This window comes from Brassica rapa, chromosome A08 (assembly GCF_000309985.2).
Source record: "Brassica rapa cultivar Chiifu-401-42 chromosome A08, CAAS_Brap_v3.01, whole genome shotgun sequence".
NCBI lineage: Eukaryota > Viridiplantae > Streptophyta > Magnoliopsida > Brassicales > Brassicaceae > Brassica > Brassica rapa.
This window is the reverse complement of record NC_024802.2, coordinates 3,421,440-3,442,545: the sequence shown is the minus strand read 5'-3', so window position 1 is coordinate 3,442,545 and position 21,106 is coordinate 3,421,440. Positions and strand designations below refer to the sequence as shown.

Genomic DNA, 21,106 nt, shown 5'->3' with positions numbered 1-21,106 from the left:
TGAATTGGAATGTGGGAGTTTTTTGGTGCTTTTTAGGGGTTCTCTGGTTAAGTGGATTACTAGGTTCTGGAGACTGGCAACGGAGTTTGAAAGTGAACAAGGATGGGGGGATGCTCGGGGTGTTTTGTTACGGCACTTGGCTGGCGCATCTTTTATATATAGTTCTGGTTCAGAAATATTTGAGAAGAAAGAATATGGGCACTGGTTCGATGGTTTTTTCGCAGGAAAGTAAAACGCTAACAAATAATTCTGCTGAGAACATACGTTATGTTTTAGGCAGTGTTGGTATTAGGAAATTGTTAAACAAAATGATGGTTTGTCGGCTGAAGGTATTTGGAATCATATTATCTCCGATGATTGGTCAAACGCTAACCTTATGGTTTGAAAGATTAATGCAGTTCTTTATATACATAACAATATCAAGCCGGAAAGGCAAAGTCGTTGGAACTTATGGAATAGTTTATACCTATTTTTGGAATTTTTTTTGGTATATGGGCAATACAGGGTTTCATTATCTCTGATTACTCCCCCCATGGGTGCGAATCCTTAACTATTTTTTGATGAGAGCTTTAAGCTGGAATTGTAGAGGAATGGGAAGTAACTGGACAATGAGTTATTTGAGAGAGATATGGTACAAACATAAACCAGATTTTCTTTTCTTGTCCGAGACCAAGCAGGAGTATGACTTTGTACATAGATTTCAATTACATTCTGGTTTTGATAATTTGGTTACAGTGGAACCAAATGGAAGGAGTGGTGGCCTAGCTCTTTTCTATAATAATGAGTATCAAGTTACGGTTCTCTATTCAAGTAATCGAATGATAGATGTGGAGGCGGTGGTCTTGGGGAAAAGGGTGTTTCTTACATTTGTTTATGGAGATCCAGTTCAACAAATGAGGGAACAAGTATGGGAAAGATTAACTCGGTATGGCCTTGCAAGATCTGAGCCCTGGTTTATTATTGGAGATTTAAATGAAATTACGGGTAATCATGAAAAAGATGGAGGAGCTTTGCGAAGCGCGGATTCGTTTATCCCATTTAATGACATGATAAGAAATACTGGATTACTGGAATTTCCGGCTCGGGGAAACAAAATGTCTTGGCAGGGGAGACGAGGAAAAGGAAAAGGGGCAGTGATGGTAAGGTGTCGTTTAGATCGTGCTCTAGCGAATGAGGAGTGGCATACTCTATTTCCCTGTTCTTATACAGAATATCTCAATTTGGTGGCATCTGATCATAAACCAGTAGTGGCATATCTCGATGCTAAAGTTCACAGAAGGAAAGGTCAATTTCGGTTTGATAAGAGATGGGTAGGTCAAGAGGGTCTTATGGAATCCATTACGATGGGCTGGTCAGACCATAGAATAGGTAGCGAGGACGATATGGTGGGGAAAATTAGCAATTGTCGACATGAGATTGCAAGATGGCGGAAAAATAATCCACTCTACGGAAAGGAGAAAATAAGTGATTTACAGAAGGCCCTTGAGGAAGTTCAGACAGATAATTCTAGATCACAGGAGGATATTGTGGAGGTTTCCAGAAAGCTACAAGAGGCATATAAGGATGAGGAAGATTATTGGCATTAGAAGAGTAGGAATATGTGGTATTCTTCGGGGGATCTAAATACCAAGTTCTATCATGCTTTAACTAAGCAACGACGAGTTCGTAATAGGATTGTTGGACTCCATGATGCTGCGGGGAACTGGATTACAGAAGATATTGGAGTGGAAAAAGTGGCTGTGGACTATTTTGAAGAGTTGTTTAGTACCACTTCGCCGACAGGATTTGACAGTTTTCTATCAGAGGTAACAACGGGTATCACTCCTCAAACGAACCAACGCCTGTTGAGGGAAGCGACTGAGAATGAAGTAAAAGAGGCTTTGTTTATGATGCATCCAGAGAAGGCGCCTGGGCCGGATAGTATGACAGCTCTTTTTTTTCAGCATTCTTGGCACATTATTAAGAAGGATTTGGTAGAATTGGTAAATAATTTTTTGGTGTCTGGAGAAATGGATCCAAGGTTAAATATCACTAATATATGTATGATACCAAAGACGGAGAGGCCTACTAGGATGATGGAATTGAGACCCATTAGTCTATGTAATGTCGGGTATAAAATTATTTCGAAGGTTCTATGTCAGCGGCTGAAACTCTGTCTGCCGTCTCTTATTTCGGAAACTCAATCGGCATTTGTGGCAAGGAGGTTGATAACTGATAACATTCTTATAGCTCAGGAGATGTTTCATGGGTTACGGACTAATAAATCATGTCAAGGAAAATATATGGCCATTAAAACGGATATGAGCAAAGCGTATGATAGAGTGGAATGGGATTTAATTAAAGCTTTACTGGAGAAGATGGGTTTTGATCTTCATTGGATTAAGCTAATGATGGAATGTATATCATCGGTTCAATATCGAGTTTTACTAAATGGACAGCCAAGGGGCCTTATTATCCCAAATCGAGGGTTAAGGCAACGAGATCCCTTATCTCCTTATTTATTTATTTTGTGTACTGAGGCTTTGATTGCAAATATTAAAAAGGCGGAGGCTGGGAAACAATTGACAGGAATGAAGGTAGCTCGAGCATGCCCATCTATTTCACATTTGCTGTTTGCGGATGACAGTCTTTTCTTTTGCAAAGCTCAAAGGGACGAATGTCAAACTATTCTCAAGATCTTAAAGGAATATGAGATGGTATCAGGGCAACTCATTAATTTTGAGAAGTCTTCGAACCAATTTGGGCATAAAATTGAAGAGTCAAACAGACAGGAAATGAGAGACATACTAGGTATTCAGAATCATGGAGGAATGGGAACTTATCTCGGATTACCGGAAAACCTTGGGGGCTCAAAGGTTCAGGTGTTTAGTTTCGTGCAGGATAGACTAAACAAACGGGTCAATGGCTGGACTTTTAAGTTCTTTACAAAAGGAGGAAAGGAGGTGATTATTAAATCTGTGGTTACGGCTTTGCCAAATCATGTGATGTCCTGCTATCGATTGCCTAAGGCAACCGCAAAAAAACTGACAGGTGCGGTAGCCCAATTTTGGTGGAGTCCAGGGGGAAGTACGAGAGGAATGCATTGGAAATCTTGGGACAAGGTATGTGTTAGCAAGGAGGAAGGAGGATTGGGGTTTAAAGACATCATTGATTTTAATACAGCGATGCTTGGTAAACAGTTTTGGCGATTGATCGAGAAGCCACATACGTTATTTTCTCGAGTTTTTAAAGGTCGGTATTACAGGAATGCTTCACCCCTGGAACCGATTCGTTCGTACTCTCCGTCATATGGCTGGCGGAGTATTACATCAGCTAGATCTCTGGTTAGCAAAGGACTAATCAAACGGGTGGGATCAGGATCTTCCATCTCTGTATGGAATGATCCTTGGCTCACAACCACTCGCCCGAGACCAGCAAATAAAAAACAACACAATCTTTACCCAGACCTCACAGTGGACTCTCTTATAGACCCCACTTTGCGAATTTGGAACTCGCAGGCGCTTCAGGCTTTAGTAGACCCACAGGATGTGAAAATTATCGAGAGTATACCATTGAGTAGATTTCATATGGTAGACAAAGATGGATGGCACTTCACAACAAATGGGAAATACACGGTTAAATCAGGTTATCAGGTAGAACGGGTTTATCCGGATAGAGAAAAACCACCAGCCTTGATTGGACCTACGGTTGATGGGTTGAAATCATTTTGCTGGAAAGTTAGGTGCCCACCAAAGCTTAAACATTTTCTCTGGCAGTTGGTAACCGGGTGTATAGCGGTCAAGAAAAATTTACAAGCGAGAGGGATAACTGGTGACATATGTTGTACAAGATGCGGAGCTGAGGAGGAATCGATAAATCATATATTTTTCGAATGTCCTCCAGCACTTCAGGTTTGGGCACTTTCAAAGATACCATCAAACCCAACTATGTTCCCGACACAATCCCTTTTTGCCAATATGGATCATCTTTTCTGGAGAGTTTTTCCGCAGGTAGAGGATCACCAGTTTGCATGGATACTATGGTATATATGGAAAGGAAAAAATAGTAAGGTCTTTAGTAATTTGGATGTTGATCCTAGGGATACGCTTAAATTAGCGGAAACAGAGTCAACCCTTTGGGCTGAAGCCCAGATAGTGAATGAACAGCGAATGGTACCACAGGCAGAGATTAGGTCTTCACAGATGGTTCCTGGAAAGAGAAAGATACTTTCTCCGGACAGGGTTGGTACAATACTTTAGAAGGCTTCACTGGATTGCTGGGGGCGAGGAATGTTCGGGCTAGTCTTTCTCCGCTCCATGCGGAGATGGAAGCACTACTCTGGGCAATGGAATGTATGAGGAATTTACGTCAATTTCACGTTACGTTTGCAACAGATTGTTCTCAATTGGTGAAGATGGTTTCGGAACCAGAAGAGTGGCCAGCTTTTGCAAGTTATTTGGAAGACATTAAAAATATGAGAGCAAGTTTTCTCCAATCAGAGATCGTCCATGTACCAAGAGCGCAGAATACAAAGGCGGATAGCCTAGCACGCAGTGTTAGGACTCAGCCGTCTTTAGTCGTTCATATGAATCAATATCTCCCGGGGTGGTTTACAGAGTCTACATGAGTCTGTAAAGTTGATGACAAAAAAAAAAAAAGAAGACTGTTACTCAAAGAGTTGGGGTACCTCAAAATACAACCTCAATTTACTAATTATCTTCTTAAGAGCAACTGGCCTATTTAGACGTCTAATCTCAACAAAATATCTCATTATTCAACAACAACCCCACAATATGTTAACAATATCCTACAATTACACAATGTCAAAATCTACAATTGAAACACACCCATTTACAGAACTAACATTTTACAACACCTGATAGCATCATATACAACTGTATGGACAATATCTCGCGCAAAGCGCGAACACACCACTAGTAATAAATATATGAGTGACGCACATGTAAATAGTAAAGCAAATCAAATGGATTTAAAAAAAAAATAGTATAGATAAAAACCCAAAGTGATCCTAGATCCGCATGTTTTCATTTTATAAATGTATAGTTTTGATATTATACAATTTTTAAATATATATATATATATATTCCATTTCAATGTTATATACTGTGTAACATTATAATACTATTGTTAGACTTGTTATTCAGTATTATTAATATATAGTGATTTTTAACAAATTTTACTTTGTTATTAATTTCAGTTACTTATAATTTTGAGTTAGGTTACCATTAAAATAACAAAAAAACTCCTTCAAAACATCTTTTTCTTTAATTTATACATTTTACATATAATACATTTTTAAATTTTATTTATATTATCGAAAAGATATATATATATATATATATATATATAAGATAATTTATATTTACATGTGGTGTTTAAAAAATATACTTTAACATATATCATTTTTATTATTCTACGGGATGTATAAGTAAATACAATATCTTGTTTAAATAAAATAGCCATATTATATTAGTAAATTTTATACATACTAGTATCTATCATATTATTTTAGTAAATTTTATTGATATATGATATTTTTGGATGTTATGATATTATTATTTTTTTGTTATTAAATTAATATTTCAAACTATTAGATTAATTTAATTTTTAACATAGTTTGTTTTTTTGTGTTGCATTTCAAAAATTTATTATTTATTATATATGATTTTATTTTTGGTAATATTTGAAATAACATCATTTCGAGTTTGAATATTTATTTCAGAATTTTATATTTTGTCAAGAAAAAATTGGAAAATTACAAAACTCTTTTGAAGATTACATGAATTTTGAACCTTTTTTTTGTTAATACATTAATACATTGTTTTATAAAAAAATATTTGAACTTTTGGTAAGATACTTTAATATATTTCTCATCATATTTTATAATAATTAAAATAAAAATAAATTTGTAGTAAAATTTAATTTGTCATTAATATTTAAATGAAGAGTTTAAACTATATAGTTTCTATTAAAATATTTTTTAAATATTTATATACTAATATATTTATTCTACAAACATTTTTAAACAATATATTGTTGAGAGTTTCAAAAAGAGAGAGATAATATATTGTTGTAGATATAAAAGTTTAACCTATGTTAGTAAATTTATTTTTGTATAACAATATTATATATTTTACAAATATTTTTCCATTTTAATGATGAGTGGTAATTTATTTAAGTGAAACTATTTTTAAAAGGTTACTTTACCTATTTAATATAATTTTGTCAAGTTTAATGCATATAGCATTTCTTTTTTAGTATAATACAGAATAGAACTATAAAATTTATAAAAAAATAGTTCATAATTTTTATTTTCTTGTTTTAAATTTTAATTAACATTGATTTATAATAATAGTATATTACTAATTACAAAATTAATTAATGTATTTTTAAAAAAATTTTAAAAGGTTAGTAGAATTTTGTTAAATTCTTTTTCAACAGATTTGTTTCATTAAATATGTCATTTTACCTAATTTATAAGTGGTCCTACAAATTTAATCTTAGTTTATTATTAATGTAAATAATCAAATATGTCATTTTACCTAATTTATAAGTGTTCCTACTATGACTTGTTAACGGTAGATAAAATATTGGATCTAAATTAGTATATTAAATTTAATAGAGCTAAAGGGTAATAAGGGTATTTAATTAAGTATGCCAACTAACGAAAGTTGTTTAAAAAGTGATTATCCTCTAATATTGGATCTAAATTAGTATATTAAATTTAATAGAGCTAAAAGGTAATAAGGATATTTAATTAAGTATGCCAACTAACGAAAGTTGTTTAAAAAGTGATTATCCTCTAAAAAGGAGACCTCAACCAATTTATCAAAGCTTAAACCGTAAGAGCATCTCTAATGTATATCTCTATATTTTCTCTAAAATAGAGAATGTAAACTATTAAAACTGAAGTACAAATAAATTTTAACCCTAAACTTTCTTCAATTGGTTTTGCCGTCTTTATGTAGCCCCATTGTCGTCAAATAAATTTTAACCCTAAACTTGAAGAGGAAGGGAATGATGTGCCCCGGTTCGTGGATCAGTCCATTGGAGCCAACCAGCATGGAGATCAGGACGTTCTGAACAATTTGACCGAGGTTCGTTCATCCGACTGTACCGGACACACTGACCGAGCCGTCCCGTGAATGTCCCGATTGGAGCTTCGGCTGGAACCACGACCAGATGACCAACTTTCCCGTACTGAAGCTCGTCTTCCCCAACCAACTCGATATTCTAAGACCCATGGTCGAGCCAGACTTAGCTTGGGTAGTGAAGAAACCGAAGACAAACATACATTCTCATTCGGCGGACCATCCGGACAGTCCCGCAAGCGTCCTTATCTTTACCCCGTGCATCCATCTGGTTCGGATGAACCTGGACATCTTGACTGATCTTTTCCATTTTCCGTGCCTTGACCAGATCTAGTTTTCTCCATTTTCCGTGCCTTGACCAGACCTAGTCTTCTCCATTTTCCGTGCATTGACTAGATCTAGTCAAATTTGTATTTTCTATGCATTGTTTTCCCACATTTTCTTTAATTGTCTTTAACTACAAAACACTATAAATATGTAGTCCCTTTGATGAATAAAATCAGTTCATTTTGGTTGTTTATTTCGTTTCTTCTCTGAGTGAGAGAGAGAGAGTTCTTAGCTAGTTCATCGGTTTGAACCGGCTTGTTGATTTGGTGGTCAGCCAATCATCTTTGTGTGTCGTTTGGTGGTTAGCCAACACACTACATTCGTTCTTAGGTGGTTAGCCTTAGATCGTGGGTATATCAAGAGCCATTCCGCATCTCTTGACGATCCTTTCAATCCATCTCAGTTCCAGAAGCGCCATTTGCTTCTCGGTTCATATCCAACACCCAGCTAAAGTGATCCTTCCCGATTTTGGTTCTATCAAGTGGTATCACAGCCACTTTGGCTGGTTTGTTTTCATTTCATCTTCTCATCTCTCCACGATTTTCTTTTCTTATTTTTTGTTGGATCCGGGCTGTTCCTTTACTCCCTTGTGATCGCCAGTTATTTAAAAAAAAAAAGAGAAAAAAAAAAGAGTAAAAGTTTTGGCTTGAATCACTTCTGAAGAGAAATCCAAGGGGAGTGGTGGAAGAGAAACCCTGCTGGCTGAAGAGAAACCCAGCCTTAGGATAGTTAAGGTGGATCCATATCAAAATTCTCTTCATATTTCTTTCTCTTTTCTTTTCCCACAAAGTTTGTTTTGGGTCTTGATTACTGAATTTTGACTGCCTATCATCCTTTGAACCAGTGAAAGAACTCTGAGTGACCATTTAAAAATCGAGAGCTAAACACTTTAGAGTGTGAGGATTTTTATTTTATAACTTTGTTAAGTGTTTTCAGGATGTTTGGACTTCTCAAGAAATCAAAACCACAGCAAGACGTCTACTTTCCTTTTAAAACTGTTTTTGAAAATGAGCAATTGATTTTTGATAAGAAACAATTTGCTTCTAATGGGTTTGACTTTGTGCAAAAACAAAGGAAGAGACAAAACAGGTGCGATGATGAGAAGTGGGTCAAAAGTGGTGATCGTCCCTTCACCAAAGCCAAGAGAAGCAACCGTGATGTGCCTGATCAGAACGAGCTTCAGACTTATGCCAGCTTGGAAAAGATGTTGCATAAGGCAATTCATGTTGTCCGACAACTCAAAAAGAAGGGAAACACCAATACTTCTTCTGCACCAAAACAACAAAGTAATTCTTCTTCTCTTTCAAATTCTGATTTGAAAACTAATGTGTTGTCTTCTGATAAAGCAAGGCTGTGAAAACCACAAGCAAGGCTCTTTCTACCAGGTGCTTCAAATGTCATAGGATCGGTCATTATACCAACAAGTGCCAAAAACAGAAACCGTTGGTGACTTTGGAGAAAGTTGAAACCGAGCCAGAAAAGGAAGACCCTTTGCGAATTTTTGATGACTATGCACATGAACCAAAGGAAGGGTCAGGTGGAGAGCAAAACTGTGGCCATCAAGAAGAACCATCTTCCATTCACAAACCGGACCGAATTCAAGGTGAGCAACGTTCTGATTATGGTTCTTTTGCTTATAATCCTTTTCCTTTTAATGTTTCAGATTTGAGGACAAATCTTTTTGAAGAGGAAGGGAATGATGTGCCCCGGTTCGTGGATCAGTCCATTGGAGCCAACCAGCATGGAGATCAGGACGTTCTGAACAATTTGACCGTACCGGACACACTGACCGAGCCGTCCCGCGAATGTCCCGATTGGAGCTTCGGCTGGAACCGCGACCAGATGACCGACTTTCCCGTACTGAAGCTCGTCTTCCACGACCAACTCGATATTCTAAGACCCATGGTCGAGCCAGACTTAGCTTGGGTAGTGAAGAAACCGAAGACAAACATACATTCTCATTCGGCAGACCATCCGGACAGTCCCGCAAGCGTCCTTATCTTTACCCCGTGCATCCATCTGGTTTGGATGAACCTGGACATCTTGACTGATCTTCCCCATTTTCCGTGCCTTGACCAGATCTAGTCTTCTCCATTTTCCGTGCCTTGGCCAGATCTAGTCTTATCCATTTTCCGTGCCTTGACTAGATCTAGTCAAATTTGTATTTTCTATGCATTGTTTTCCCACATTTTCTTTAATTGACTTTGACTACAAAACACTATAAATATGTAGTCCCTTTGATGAATGAAATCAGTTCATTTTGGTTGTTTATTTCGTTTCTTCTCTGAGTGAGAGAGAGAGAGTTCTTAGCTAGTTCATCGGTTTGAACCGGCTTGTTGATTTGGTGGTCAGCCAATCATCTTTGTGTGTCGTTTGGTGGTTAGCCAACACACTATATTCGTTCTTAGGTGGTTAGCCTTAGATCGTGGGTATATCAAGAGCCATTCCGCATCTCTTGACGATCCTTTCAATCCTTCTCAGTTCCAGAAGCGCCATTTGCTTCTCGGTTCATATCCAACACCCAGCTAAAGTGATCCTTCCCGATTTTGGTTCTATCACAGAGCCTGTCGAAGCACCAGCCACCAATCACCGCAAACAGCCACCTCTACTCCTCCTTCCTGAAGTTCAGAAGCACCAGTATACTCCAAGAACCCAAAGTCTCCCACCGGAACAACCAACACCCCAACAACGAGCCCAATAACCGCTCTTATTTGGAGAGACGAAACAATGATAAACCCGCCACATCCACCAGACCATGCACTATAAAAGGAAGCTAACACCACAGGGCTAGGACCAAAGAACCATACCCTTACTGCAGAGATGCTGGCAACACACGCTGTCACCAGGAATAAAGTCGGAGGTAGACTACAACAACCAAAGAACAACATTGACCCGCACGAGCGAGTGCCTCTGAGAACCAGAGACTGACCAATTACAGAACATGGAAGCTCAATCTAACCACTTCACCAGACCGCCACCTCTGGCTTAGATGAGAAGAAGAACTCAGCCCTCCTCATAAGCATGACAACGACACCTTCTAGCCACAAGGAGCCCCACACCAACCTACCAGGAGAAACCACAAGCAGAGAGTCACCACCACCGCCAGGGAGCTCGCCATAGACCCAAAATCGACTCCTGATTCAACAAGTTCTCATTGGTGGTGAGAAACAGAGAAGAATCTGAAGCTGAGATCTCAAAGACGAGAGCCCTCCAACCGAGAACGAGGGAACCAATCATCAACACAAGCTATCTGACGCAAGAGGAAACGACGGTGACCAGAGCACCATCACCAGAGCACAGCTGTCCTCCATTGAAACCCGATCTGGCCGGATCTGAGCCATGCCTCAAAGTTAACCCTCGGAGAAACCACCAAGCCCCACTCTCACAGACGTATCTCACCACCGCTCCAGAACCCTAAACCACCGAGAAGCGACACCAGAGTAGAGAAGGAGACCACAACAGAAAGTATATCGGCAAATCGAAGAGAGGGAGAAGGAGGTGAGACAGAGAAGTGAAAGGAGAAGAGGAAGGGAGAGACAGCCGGTAACAACAGCGACGGATTCGTCGGAGGCCGTCACCGGCTAAGAGGCGCCACCCAGATTTTCTAGGGTTTTCGAGCAGAAAGAGGAAAAAGAGGAGAGAGAGTTTTTTTTTTACTAGATCTGTGTCCAACTGAAGTCGCCAAACAGGTACTCTCATGCCATAATTCTCTCTATTTGTACAGAGTTTCCATTTTGATACCACCCTAAATCAAGGAACTTTCTCTCGACGGAATTCCGAAACTCATGTCGATTTTGATTATATTAAACGGAACCCTAAATAAGTATTGATCCCTCGTTTCTCAGTTCTAATTTTGTTTCCTTGTATTGACTTGTGGTCACTCTTAGGTCTATAAAAAAACCTTATCCTTGATTAGCTTTTTTTTTTTTTTGTAATTCAGTTTACGGAATATGAGCGTTGTGGTGAAGACTTCACATGAAAACCTTTTGTATCAGATATCCAAATTACATGTCATCTGAAACTGTATATGCTATATGTTGTTATTAATCTAATGTCTCTGAGCTTCGTAAATGTTCTTTTAAGTTGGCTATTGTGTTAGTTGAGTGGAGTCAGTTATTTTGTCTTTCTTATGAATTATTTTTTCTTGTACTGGTAGATGATAGACATGAATCACATGACCATCATCAAGTTGACTATAACCTATTAGGGCATTTCCAACCTATAATACTATTTTAATGTCAAAATTACATTATTTTAATGTAGTTTTAGCACTAAAAGTTTTTTTTCTCCAACCACAACATCAAACTTCACACTTAAAATTGTTTTATAATATTATATGTATTTATGTTTTTAATTTTCATTTATTTATTTGTCTATTATATTAATAAAATAAATGAATAATGTTTTAGTGGTGAATAGTATTATAGTATGGTCAATAGCAAATTTCGTGTGAAATTATAGTGTTGCACTAAAATAATGTGATTTTTAGTGTTGGGTTGGAAAAGGTTTTGGTGTCAAAATTACACTTAAATAGTGTTTTAGTGTTGTGTTGGAGACGATCTTAGGGCATCTCGAACCCCATTCTATTTTCCTTTTTAAAATAGAGTTTAGAGTAAATATGTTCCAATAGTACTCTATTTTCTACTATATAATAGTGTAAATCTATTTTTAGTCTATATATAGAATAATTTTTTTATTTTTTGTTCATCACTCTATTTTTCACTCTAAAATAGAGTGACATTGGAGTAATATATAACTCTATTATAGAGTTACTTTATTTTAGAAGAAAAAATAGAATAAACTATCGGAGATGATCTTATAGTGTCAAGATTACACTATTTTATTGTGATTTCAACACTAAAAACTTTATCATCTCCAACCCAACTCCAAAACACTAGTTTTTTTACATGGATATCCTTACCGCAATAGTACTATTTTAAGGTTATTTTGGGGATTTTAGGTGTGGTCTTTCTAAATTAATCTAATATAGTCAAAGGGTAATTTGGGTATTCGATTAAATCTGCCAACTAATGGGAGAGATGAGAGAGAGGTTTAAAAAGTGATCATCTTCTCTCTAAAAAAGAGACGTCGAAGCATTATCAAAGCTTAAACACTAAGCAGAGATATAATTTCAAAACTCTCTCTCTATTGAAACCAAAGAGATCGACAATGCTTGTGTATGCAACTGAACTATAAGAATAACTCTCTTATTTATCTCAAGGAAAAACTAACTCAAACAACCTTGAGCTCGTTCAATCTCACACACTTGATCCAATCATAACTCGATGGATCTATTATATAGATAACAAGTAAACCTAATCCTAACTGACTTATGTTATAGATAACTCCTAAAACATATTTGTCTTTATCTCAAATCTCAACTACATTAGGATTACTTGTGTCGCAAGTCTTCATGCTTCTTCATTTATCTTCAAGCTTATTCCAACATTCCCTCCTTTAAGCTTGAAGTTGTTTTCTGTTGAATCCTGAACACCAATGAACTCTCTCATCTCCTTGAACTTGATTCTCCCAAGTCCCTTAGTGAGTATATCAGCTTTCTGTTTGTCTCCCGCGACGAACTCAACATCCACTTGTCCATTCTCCACACATTCTCTGATGAAATGATACCTTCTGTGTATGTGCTTGCTACGTCCGTGGAAGACTGGGTTTCTGGTTAGTGATATCGCAGACTTGTTGTCTACTCGGATGATTACCCTTTTGCATTCCTCGCTTGTGACTTCACTCAAAAGCTCTTGAAGCCATATCGCTTTTTTGGCTGCTTCAGTGGCTGCCATAAATTCAGCTTCGCAAGATGACAGTGCCACAACCTCTTGCTTCTGTGAGCACCATGTAATGGGGCTTTCTCCAAGATAGAACATATGCCCTGTTATACTTCTTCCATCGTCGACGTCCACATTGAGAGAACTATCGCTGTAGCCTAGGAGTTTTGCTTTGTCTGCACGTCCATAGGTCAGTCCGTAGGAGAGTGTTCCACGTACGTACCTTAGAACATGCTTTAGTGCAGCATCGTGTGACTCCTTAGGATCAAGCATATACCGGCTCAAGACTCCAATGCTGTAAGAGAGGTCGGGTCTTGTGTGAACAAGATAGCGCAGACAGCCGATACTCCTCCTGTACTTCTTCTCATCAGTTGATGCTTCTCCTTCACCTTTTGATAGCTTCAAGCTTCCGTCCATTGGCACATGAACGGAGTTGCAGTCATTCATCCCTGTCTCAGACAAGATTCTAGTTGCATATCTTTCCTGCCTTAGGATGATTCCATCGTCATTCTGCAACACCTCAATTCCCAAGTAGTACGTCAACCTTCCCAAGTCACTCATCTCGAATTTGGCTGACATTTCCCTCTTGAACTCAGTTATCATCTTCAAGTTAGAACCTGTTACCAGTAGATCATCCACATATACTGCAATAATAAGAAGATCTTCGTTACGTTTCTTTTGGTATAGTGAAGGTTCCTTAGAGCATCGATCAAAATTTAACTCCCTGAGAATCTGATTGAGCTTATCATTCCAAGCTCTGGGAGCTTGCTTTAGACCGTAGAGTGCTTTAGACAGCTTGTAAACCTTCTCCTCACTGCCTTTAACCTCGAAACCCTCAGGCTGTGATACGTAGACTTCTTCTTTCAAATCCCCGTGAAGGAATGCAGTCTTTACGTCTAAGTGATGCACTTCCCAACCATGAGATGCAGCCAAAGCAATGATAAGCCTGATTGTTTCGATCCTAGCAACCGGGGCGAACACCTCGTCATAATCTATTCCATGTTTCTGCACATAGCCTTTTGCTACCAGCCTCGCTTTGTATTTGTTCACGCTTCCGTCTGGATTCCGTTTGACTTTGAACACCCACTTTAATCCAATGGGCTTAACTCCTATAGGTAGGTCAACTAGAACCCACGTTTGGTTCTTCTCTATCGAAAGTATCTCATCGTCACATGCTGTTAGCCACACTTTCATACCTTTAGCCTCAGAGAAGTTCCACGGTTCATCATTAATTGCCATAAGGAGTGTTTCACACTCGGCTTCAGCCATCAGAATATAATCAGATAGATACCCTGGCGTTGTTCTTTCTCTAGTTGAGCGTCTCAGCTGTGGTTCCTCCTGTTGTTCTTCTTCGGTGTCTGAGATCTCTATGACCTCATTCTCAGCTTCTGTATGATCACCGACCTGTTCTGTTATAGTGTCTTTAGTACTTTCGTCAGACTCCATACTGAACTCGATCTCTTTCAATCCTCTGTTTCCAGTTTCTCCTAAGTTGATACTGAATGAACCAATATCAGTTTCCTTCTCTTGGCTGATCCAGCTCCAGCCTTCGTCCTCCAAGAACACTACATCTCGACTAACTGTAATCTTCTTGTTTTTAGGGTCGACAAGACGATAAGCCTTGGTCCCCGGTTCTGTTCCAAGGTGGATCAGAACTCGTGACCGGTCATCTAGCTTCTTGACGTGAGGCGCCTCTACTTTAGCATATCCAACACAACCAAATACTCGTAAGTGGGCAATGCTAGGTTTGCTCCCTTTGAACATCTCGTAAGGAGTCTTGGCATCAAGTGTTCTAGTCGCAGCTCTGTTTATAAGATACGTAGCGTGCCTTACTGCCTCTCCCCACATATAGTTAGGAACACTTCTATGCTTCAGTATGCTCCTCGTCATCTCTAATATTGTTCTGTTGCGTCTCTCCACTACTCCATTCTGCTGTGGGGAGTATGGCGCGGTTAGATGCCTCTGGATACCACTCTCTTCGCAGAACAAGTTGAATTCTCTGGATGTAAACTCACCACCTCTGTCGGTACGGAATGTTTTGATTGAGACAGCAGTTTCTTGTTCAACGGATACCTTAAACTTCTTGAACTTTTCAAAGGCTTCACTCTTCTCCTTCATAAGAATCATCCACATGTAACGAGAGTAGTCATCAATCAACACAAACACGTATCTGTTTCTCCCAATCGTCGGTGGTGTAATTGGACCACAGAGGTCAACATGTATGAGTTCGAGTTTCTTCGATGCTCGGTAGGTAGTTGCAGCAGGAAAGGACCGTCTTGGTTGCTTGCCAAGTAGACAGGATACGCATGTTTTCTTCATCACTGTAATCTTTGGTATTCCTGTAACTAACTCTTTATCAACCATTAGACGCATGTTCTCAAAATTAATATGTCCAAGTCTCGCGTGCCACTTGCTCGAGACATCAGACGTTATAATCTGTAAGCATGAAGGACTCTCAGCATCAAGTGTAACTTTATACAGACGATTTCTTCCTCTACTGGAGCGTATTAGTAACTTGCTGTCTCGATCATACAGCTCTAAGACATCCTCCTTCATCCGTATCTCACATCCCGTCTCAGTAGCCTGTCCCAGACTTATAATATTGCTCCTCAGTGCCGGTATAAAGTATACATTTGACATCGTCTTCCTTTCTCCATTCTCCAGAACAAAGCTAATGGAGCCTTTTCCTTGTATGTCAATGCGACTGTCATCACCAAACTTAACTTTTCCTGTTATAGTCTCATCAAGTGTGGTAAAGTATGATCGATCTCCCGTCATGTGGTTGCTAGCCCCATTGTCCAAATACCACACATTATTATTTAAGTTTTCTCCAAAAACTTCAGGTTTCACCCTTTCCTCGTTAAGAAACACTACTTCATTCAACATCAACTCGTCAGCCAAAGCAGTATCTTCTTCTTTAGTCTCTTGTGTTATTTGTAGTTTGAGCAAACGGTCGGGACAGTCACTTGCGTAGTGACCCAGTTTGTCGCACCGATAACACGTAATGTTTGCTGTGTCTCGAACTTGATAGACATACCGTCCACGACCTCTTCCTCCTCTGTTATTGAACCTTCCTCCACGACCACGGCCTCTACCGTCGGTGTTGTTACCTCTGTTTTCCCCATTGAAGTTACGACCGTACTGATGATCTGAATTTGCATACATTAGTTTACTCTGTTCTTCTGACGTCTCTTCTTCAGTCGCATTAATGCGTTCCTCATATGCCTTAAGTCGACCAATTATGTCCTCAAAACCAGTTGCTTTAAGATCTAACACTTGCTCCAAAGCCGCGACTATGTGTATGTACTTCTTGTGTGGAAGACTCTTTAAGAACTTCTTAACGAGCTTTGGTTCCTCAATCTCTTCTCCAGGTGCTGCAGATTTCGAAGAGATTTCAGATATCCTGCCTGTAAACTCGTCGATAGTTTCATTATCCTTCATCTTCATCCGGTCGAACTCCGCCATAAGCGTTTGTAGTCGAGCCTCCTTTACTCTGTCAGCACCCATGTGTCTAGTTTTAACAGCATCCCACACCTTCTTAGCAGTATCCAACTCTCCGACTTGCAAAACTAGAGTTTTGGGTATTGATTGTACTAACAAGGCCATGGCCATGTTATTTTTCTCGTCGTCTGCATCTTCTCCCTCAATGATATCCCAAACCTTATGTAACTTCAACAGAATCTTCATCTTGATTGCCCATACTGTATAGTTAGTAGCATTCAGCACCGGACACTTTATTGATGACGATCCTGTCTCCTTCGGCTTCGATATAGAAACCGTAAGATCCCCCATGGTTTCAACTTATGCTCTGATACCAAATATTGAAACCAAAGAGATCGACAATGCTTGTGTATGCAACTGAACTATAAGAATAACTCTCTTATTTATCTCAAGGAAAAACTAACTCAAACAACCTTGAGCTCGTTCAATCTCACACACTTGATCCAATCATAACTCGATGGATCTATTATATAGATAACAAGTAAACCTAATCCTAACTGACTTATGTTATAGATAACTCCTAAAACATATTTGTCTTTATCTCAAATCTCAACTAGATTAGGATTACTTGTGTCGTAAGTCTTCATGCTTCTTCATTTATCTTCAAGCTTATTCCAACACTCTCTACTTTCCCAACTTCCTCTTTCTCGTCGCTAAACCCAAACAGGTACTCTCATGCTTCTTCTTCTACTTCATCCTTTGTACATAGTTTCCATTTTTATACCTAGCAAGCAGCCTGACCAAAAATTTCTTTCCCAGGTATATTAATGCTATGTGCAAATGGTTCTGTATCAAACAGCTCCTTTGAGAATGTTCTGTTTACCTTTCTTTTATTAATAGTAGAAGCTTTTTCTTCTAGATATCAATGGTTTCGAGATTGCGACACGAAAATGTTATTGCGCTTGTGGGTTATTGTGTTGATGGACCTCTCCGTGTTCTTGCTTATGAGTATGCTCCTAACGGATCTCTTCATGATGTTCTTCATGGTGAGTGATGATTCAATTTTATATGGGATTAGTCTCACTGGAGACTTGAACATCTTGATGAAACTATGGATGTATCTCTTTTGGTGGTGCAGGCCGAAAAGGCGTGAAAGGAGCGCTGCGAGGTCCTGTTATGACGTGGCATCAGAGAGTCAAGATCGCTGTTGGTGCAGCCAGAGGGCTTGAGTACTTGCACGAGAAGGTCAACCCTCAGGTTATCCACCGAGACATCAAATCCAGCAACGTGCTTCTCTTTGATGACGATGTTGCCAAGATTGGTGACTTCGATCTCTCTAATCAAGCGCCTGACATGGCTGCTCGACTTCACTCTACTCGTGTACTAGGAACCTTTGGCTATCACGCTCCTGAGTAATGCCCTTTTATTTTTTAATATTTTCTTTGATTTTCAGTTTGTTTCATTCAAACAAATCATCTTGGTTCTACTTGCCTCTCTTCTCACAGTTGAATCTAGAGCTTAAACATTGTTGGGTTATGTGTGTGAACAGGTATGCAATGACGGGAACATTGAGCACAAAGAGCGACGTCTACAGTTTTGGCGTTGTTCTGCTAGAGCTCCTTACTGGTCGTAAACCAGTCGACCATACCTTACCTCGTGGACAACAAAGTCTAGTGACTTGGGTAATGTTTTAGTGCAGCCTTCTCTGTTTCTGGTTGTGGTTTGTTTATTGATAAACAATGGATTTTAGAAGACCAATTTGACTCAAAAATATCGGAAAATGTTAAAAGAATAAAAGTCTAATTATCGTTACTCAAATAGTATGGATTTTGTATGTTTGTCTCAGGCAACCCCTAAACTGAGCGAAGACAAGGTGAAGCTATGTGTTGATGCAAGACTACTTGGAGAGTACCCCTCTAAAGCTGTTGCCAAGGTATTAATAATCCCATAAACATTGTTTTCTCATATCATTGTTTCATTGCAGCATATAAGATACTTTGGTTATAACTTAGAAGACTAGTTTTCTCTACTGAGATTAGTACCAAAGGAAGTAGGGAGAAACCACATTCTATTTTTTTTACCTTTTACTTCAAAATGCCAAATAAAAAAAAGCGATAGTCTTGCAGTCCACATTCATTTCTATGACAATTGAGTTTGTGGTCTTATATATGCCATATGATGATGATCAGCTAGCTGCGGTGGCTGCACTGTGCGTGCAATATGAGGCAAATTTTAGACCAAACATGAGCATTGTGGTGAAGGCACTTCAACCTCTTCTGAACCCTCCTCGTTCTACTCCACATAGGAACCCTTATTGATCATCAGATATCCAAACCACATCTCAGCTGCTGCTTTATAATGATTAATCAACTGTGTATTTGTTTTTGCATTCAAGCCCCACTTTTGAATAGCAGTGTATGTATTTCTCTATATTATCTGTTTTCTGTTATGTAATTTGAGGTGGAGAGAAAATACCAAATTATATTTTGTTTATTGTTAACCTAATAATGATTTCAGAAACCTCACTATTAAATCTTAGACTAGAGATTCTCTTTTGTTAAGGATGAATGTAAAATTGTATTCAGCCAAAAAATCATCTTTTACAACTTGTGTGACGTTCGTTTGAAAAAGAAACAGATTACATCATTTTAAAGATTGTTCTTAAATAATCCTACCCATTGTTGAACCACCTAGTGAGAGCTTCAGCGTAATGGCTTTTCCTTGATAGTAGCAACTGTTGCTTCTCTGGCTTTCCATAATGGTGAGTTTCTATGACAGTAGCGACTGTTGCTTCTCTGCCATTCCCAAGTCAATGTAGCCTCTGGGCCCTATGATATCAATTAGTCTCCACTTCTTACACCAGTTATCAAACCAAAAGGGTGTACTCTCTCTCCATTTACCACTTTGTAGTAATTCTCTAAAACTATTTCTGCATTCGAGAAGCTTCCTCCACATCCTAGATCTTCTGTTTGTAGTCTCTTTTACTGTCCGAAAAGACTGCCGGTCCAGGTATGTTTTTATGAATCCACACGACCCATAAAGTTGGCTTTGAGGAAAGAATCCTCTACACAAGTTTCATAAACTCACTGTATTTGCTTCCTTTATCGGTTTGATGGCCAGTCCTCCTTCATGTAGTGGTTTGCAGCCATCCGACTAAAAAGCTTTAGATTTAATTGTATGTAAAGCTGGACCAGACCACAAGAATGCAGAACATAAACGCTCCATTTCTTGATTTGTTTGGGAGTCGATCAGGAGCGGATCTACGGTACAACGAACGGGGGCACGTTCCCCGACTACTTTATAAATCTTAATCAGTTAGCAATGTCACTATTGATTATCGTGGAACAATCGGTATAGATGCCTCCGGTTACGTTAAGGTGTTACAGTGTTTGAAGCCAATCGCGTTGTTTTTTTCTCCTTGGTTTACTTTTACCTCTTGTACAATGAATGTGAGACTTATCCTAATTTTTGTCTTATTTTTAATTTTTTTTTTCTGTTAGCATTTCTTTTCATTTCTTTATTCATTTGTTTTTTTTCCATAGTTTTCTATTATATAATATATATTTCATTGTTAGATTTCAACTTTTTAGCACATTTTTTGAATCATCTTTTAATAGGACAGTAGCAATTGCTAGTAAAGAAATAAAAAACTAACTAGATTTTGATCCGCGCAAAGCGCGGATTTGATTTTGTTTTGCTTTTCATAATTATGAAATTTAGGGTTTGAATCATATAATTTTGAAGATTATATCACTAATATATAGGTCATTTGCGTAAGCACAATTAATTTGTATGAAATTAGATCACGCGTTTGCGTTTTTGAAGTTTGTTCGAAATTTGTTTGGAAATTCATTTGTGTGTAAAAATAGTATAGCAATTTGAAACTGGGATAAATATAGTGTTATTAGTAACGATTTATGTTACATTTAATTGTATGTCTATTAACAATCAAACTACCAATTATAAAACCAAGTATTAGAATATTTTTAATTTTTTTATAAGAGTATCTATAATGTAAATCTAGACTACAATTTACTATTTTATAAGAGTATCAGAGACATATGTTCCATTATTGAAAGTTCGATTTTAAAAAGAATGTTTTATTCACATATATTTTTGTAAGTTATGTTCTTAAGTATTTGGGCTTTATTCTATTTTAAATTTAATGTGGGTCTCAATTTAATTATGTTTAAATTTTTGGTCTTATTAATTTGGGGTTTATCTGTGTTAGAAATTAATTGTGTAGTCGATGGTACTATGCTCCTTGTGGGTGAAATCAATATTTCGATGTTTTTATAAGTGGGAGAATGAATATTTCGATAAAGTTATGTTATAATAGGTTGTGCTTTGGTTTTGGTTCATGTAATTTATTTTGTTTGGGTAGGGTAGTTTAGCAATCGATGATTTAAATGGTTAAGAATAAATAATAATGTATCCAGATTGACAGTTAGAGTAAAAATCGCTTAT

General features: G+C 38.1%; 1 protein-coding gene across 2 annotated transcripts in view; it reads left to right on the top strand.

Moving 5' to 3' along the window:
- The window catches only part of LOC103833034 (receptor-like cytoplasmic kinase 1), a 40,740-nt gene extending 21,558 nt beyond the window's left edge, over window positions 1–19,182 (top strand). The window contains exons 1-6 of one of the 2 annotated variants that reach the window (XM_009109133.2): window positions 17,360–17,458; window positions 17,559–17,685; window positions 17,778–18,051; window positions 18,189–18,321; window positions 18,486–18,572; window positions 18,829–19,182. In XM_009109133.2, coding sequence (XP_009107381.2) covers window positions 17,375–17,458; window positions 17,559–17,685; window positions 17,778–18,051; window positions 18,189–18,321; window positions 18,486–18,572; window positions 18,829–18,957 — 834 coding nt within the window. In that variant the 5' untranslated portion in view covers window positions 17,360–17,374 and the 3' untranslated portion in view covers window positions 18,958–19,182. Of the gene's footprint in view, window positions 1–17,359; window positions 17,459–17,558; window positions 17,686–17,777; window positions 18,052–18,188; window positions 18,322–18,485; window positions 18,573–18,828 lie in introns of those variants that run through there. The other variant, XM_033276875.1, reaches the window with a different exon arrangement.
- Window positions 19,183–21,106: the final 1,924 nt, after the last annotated feature.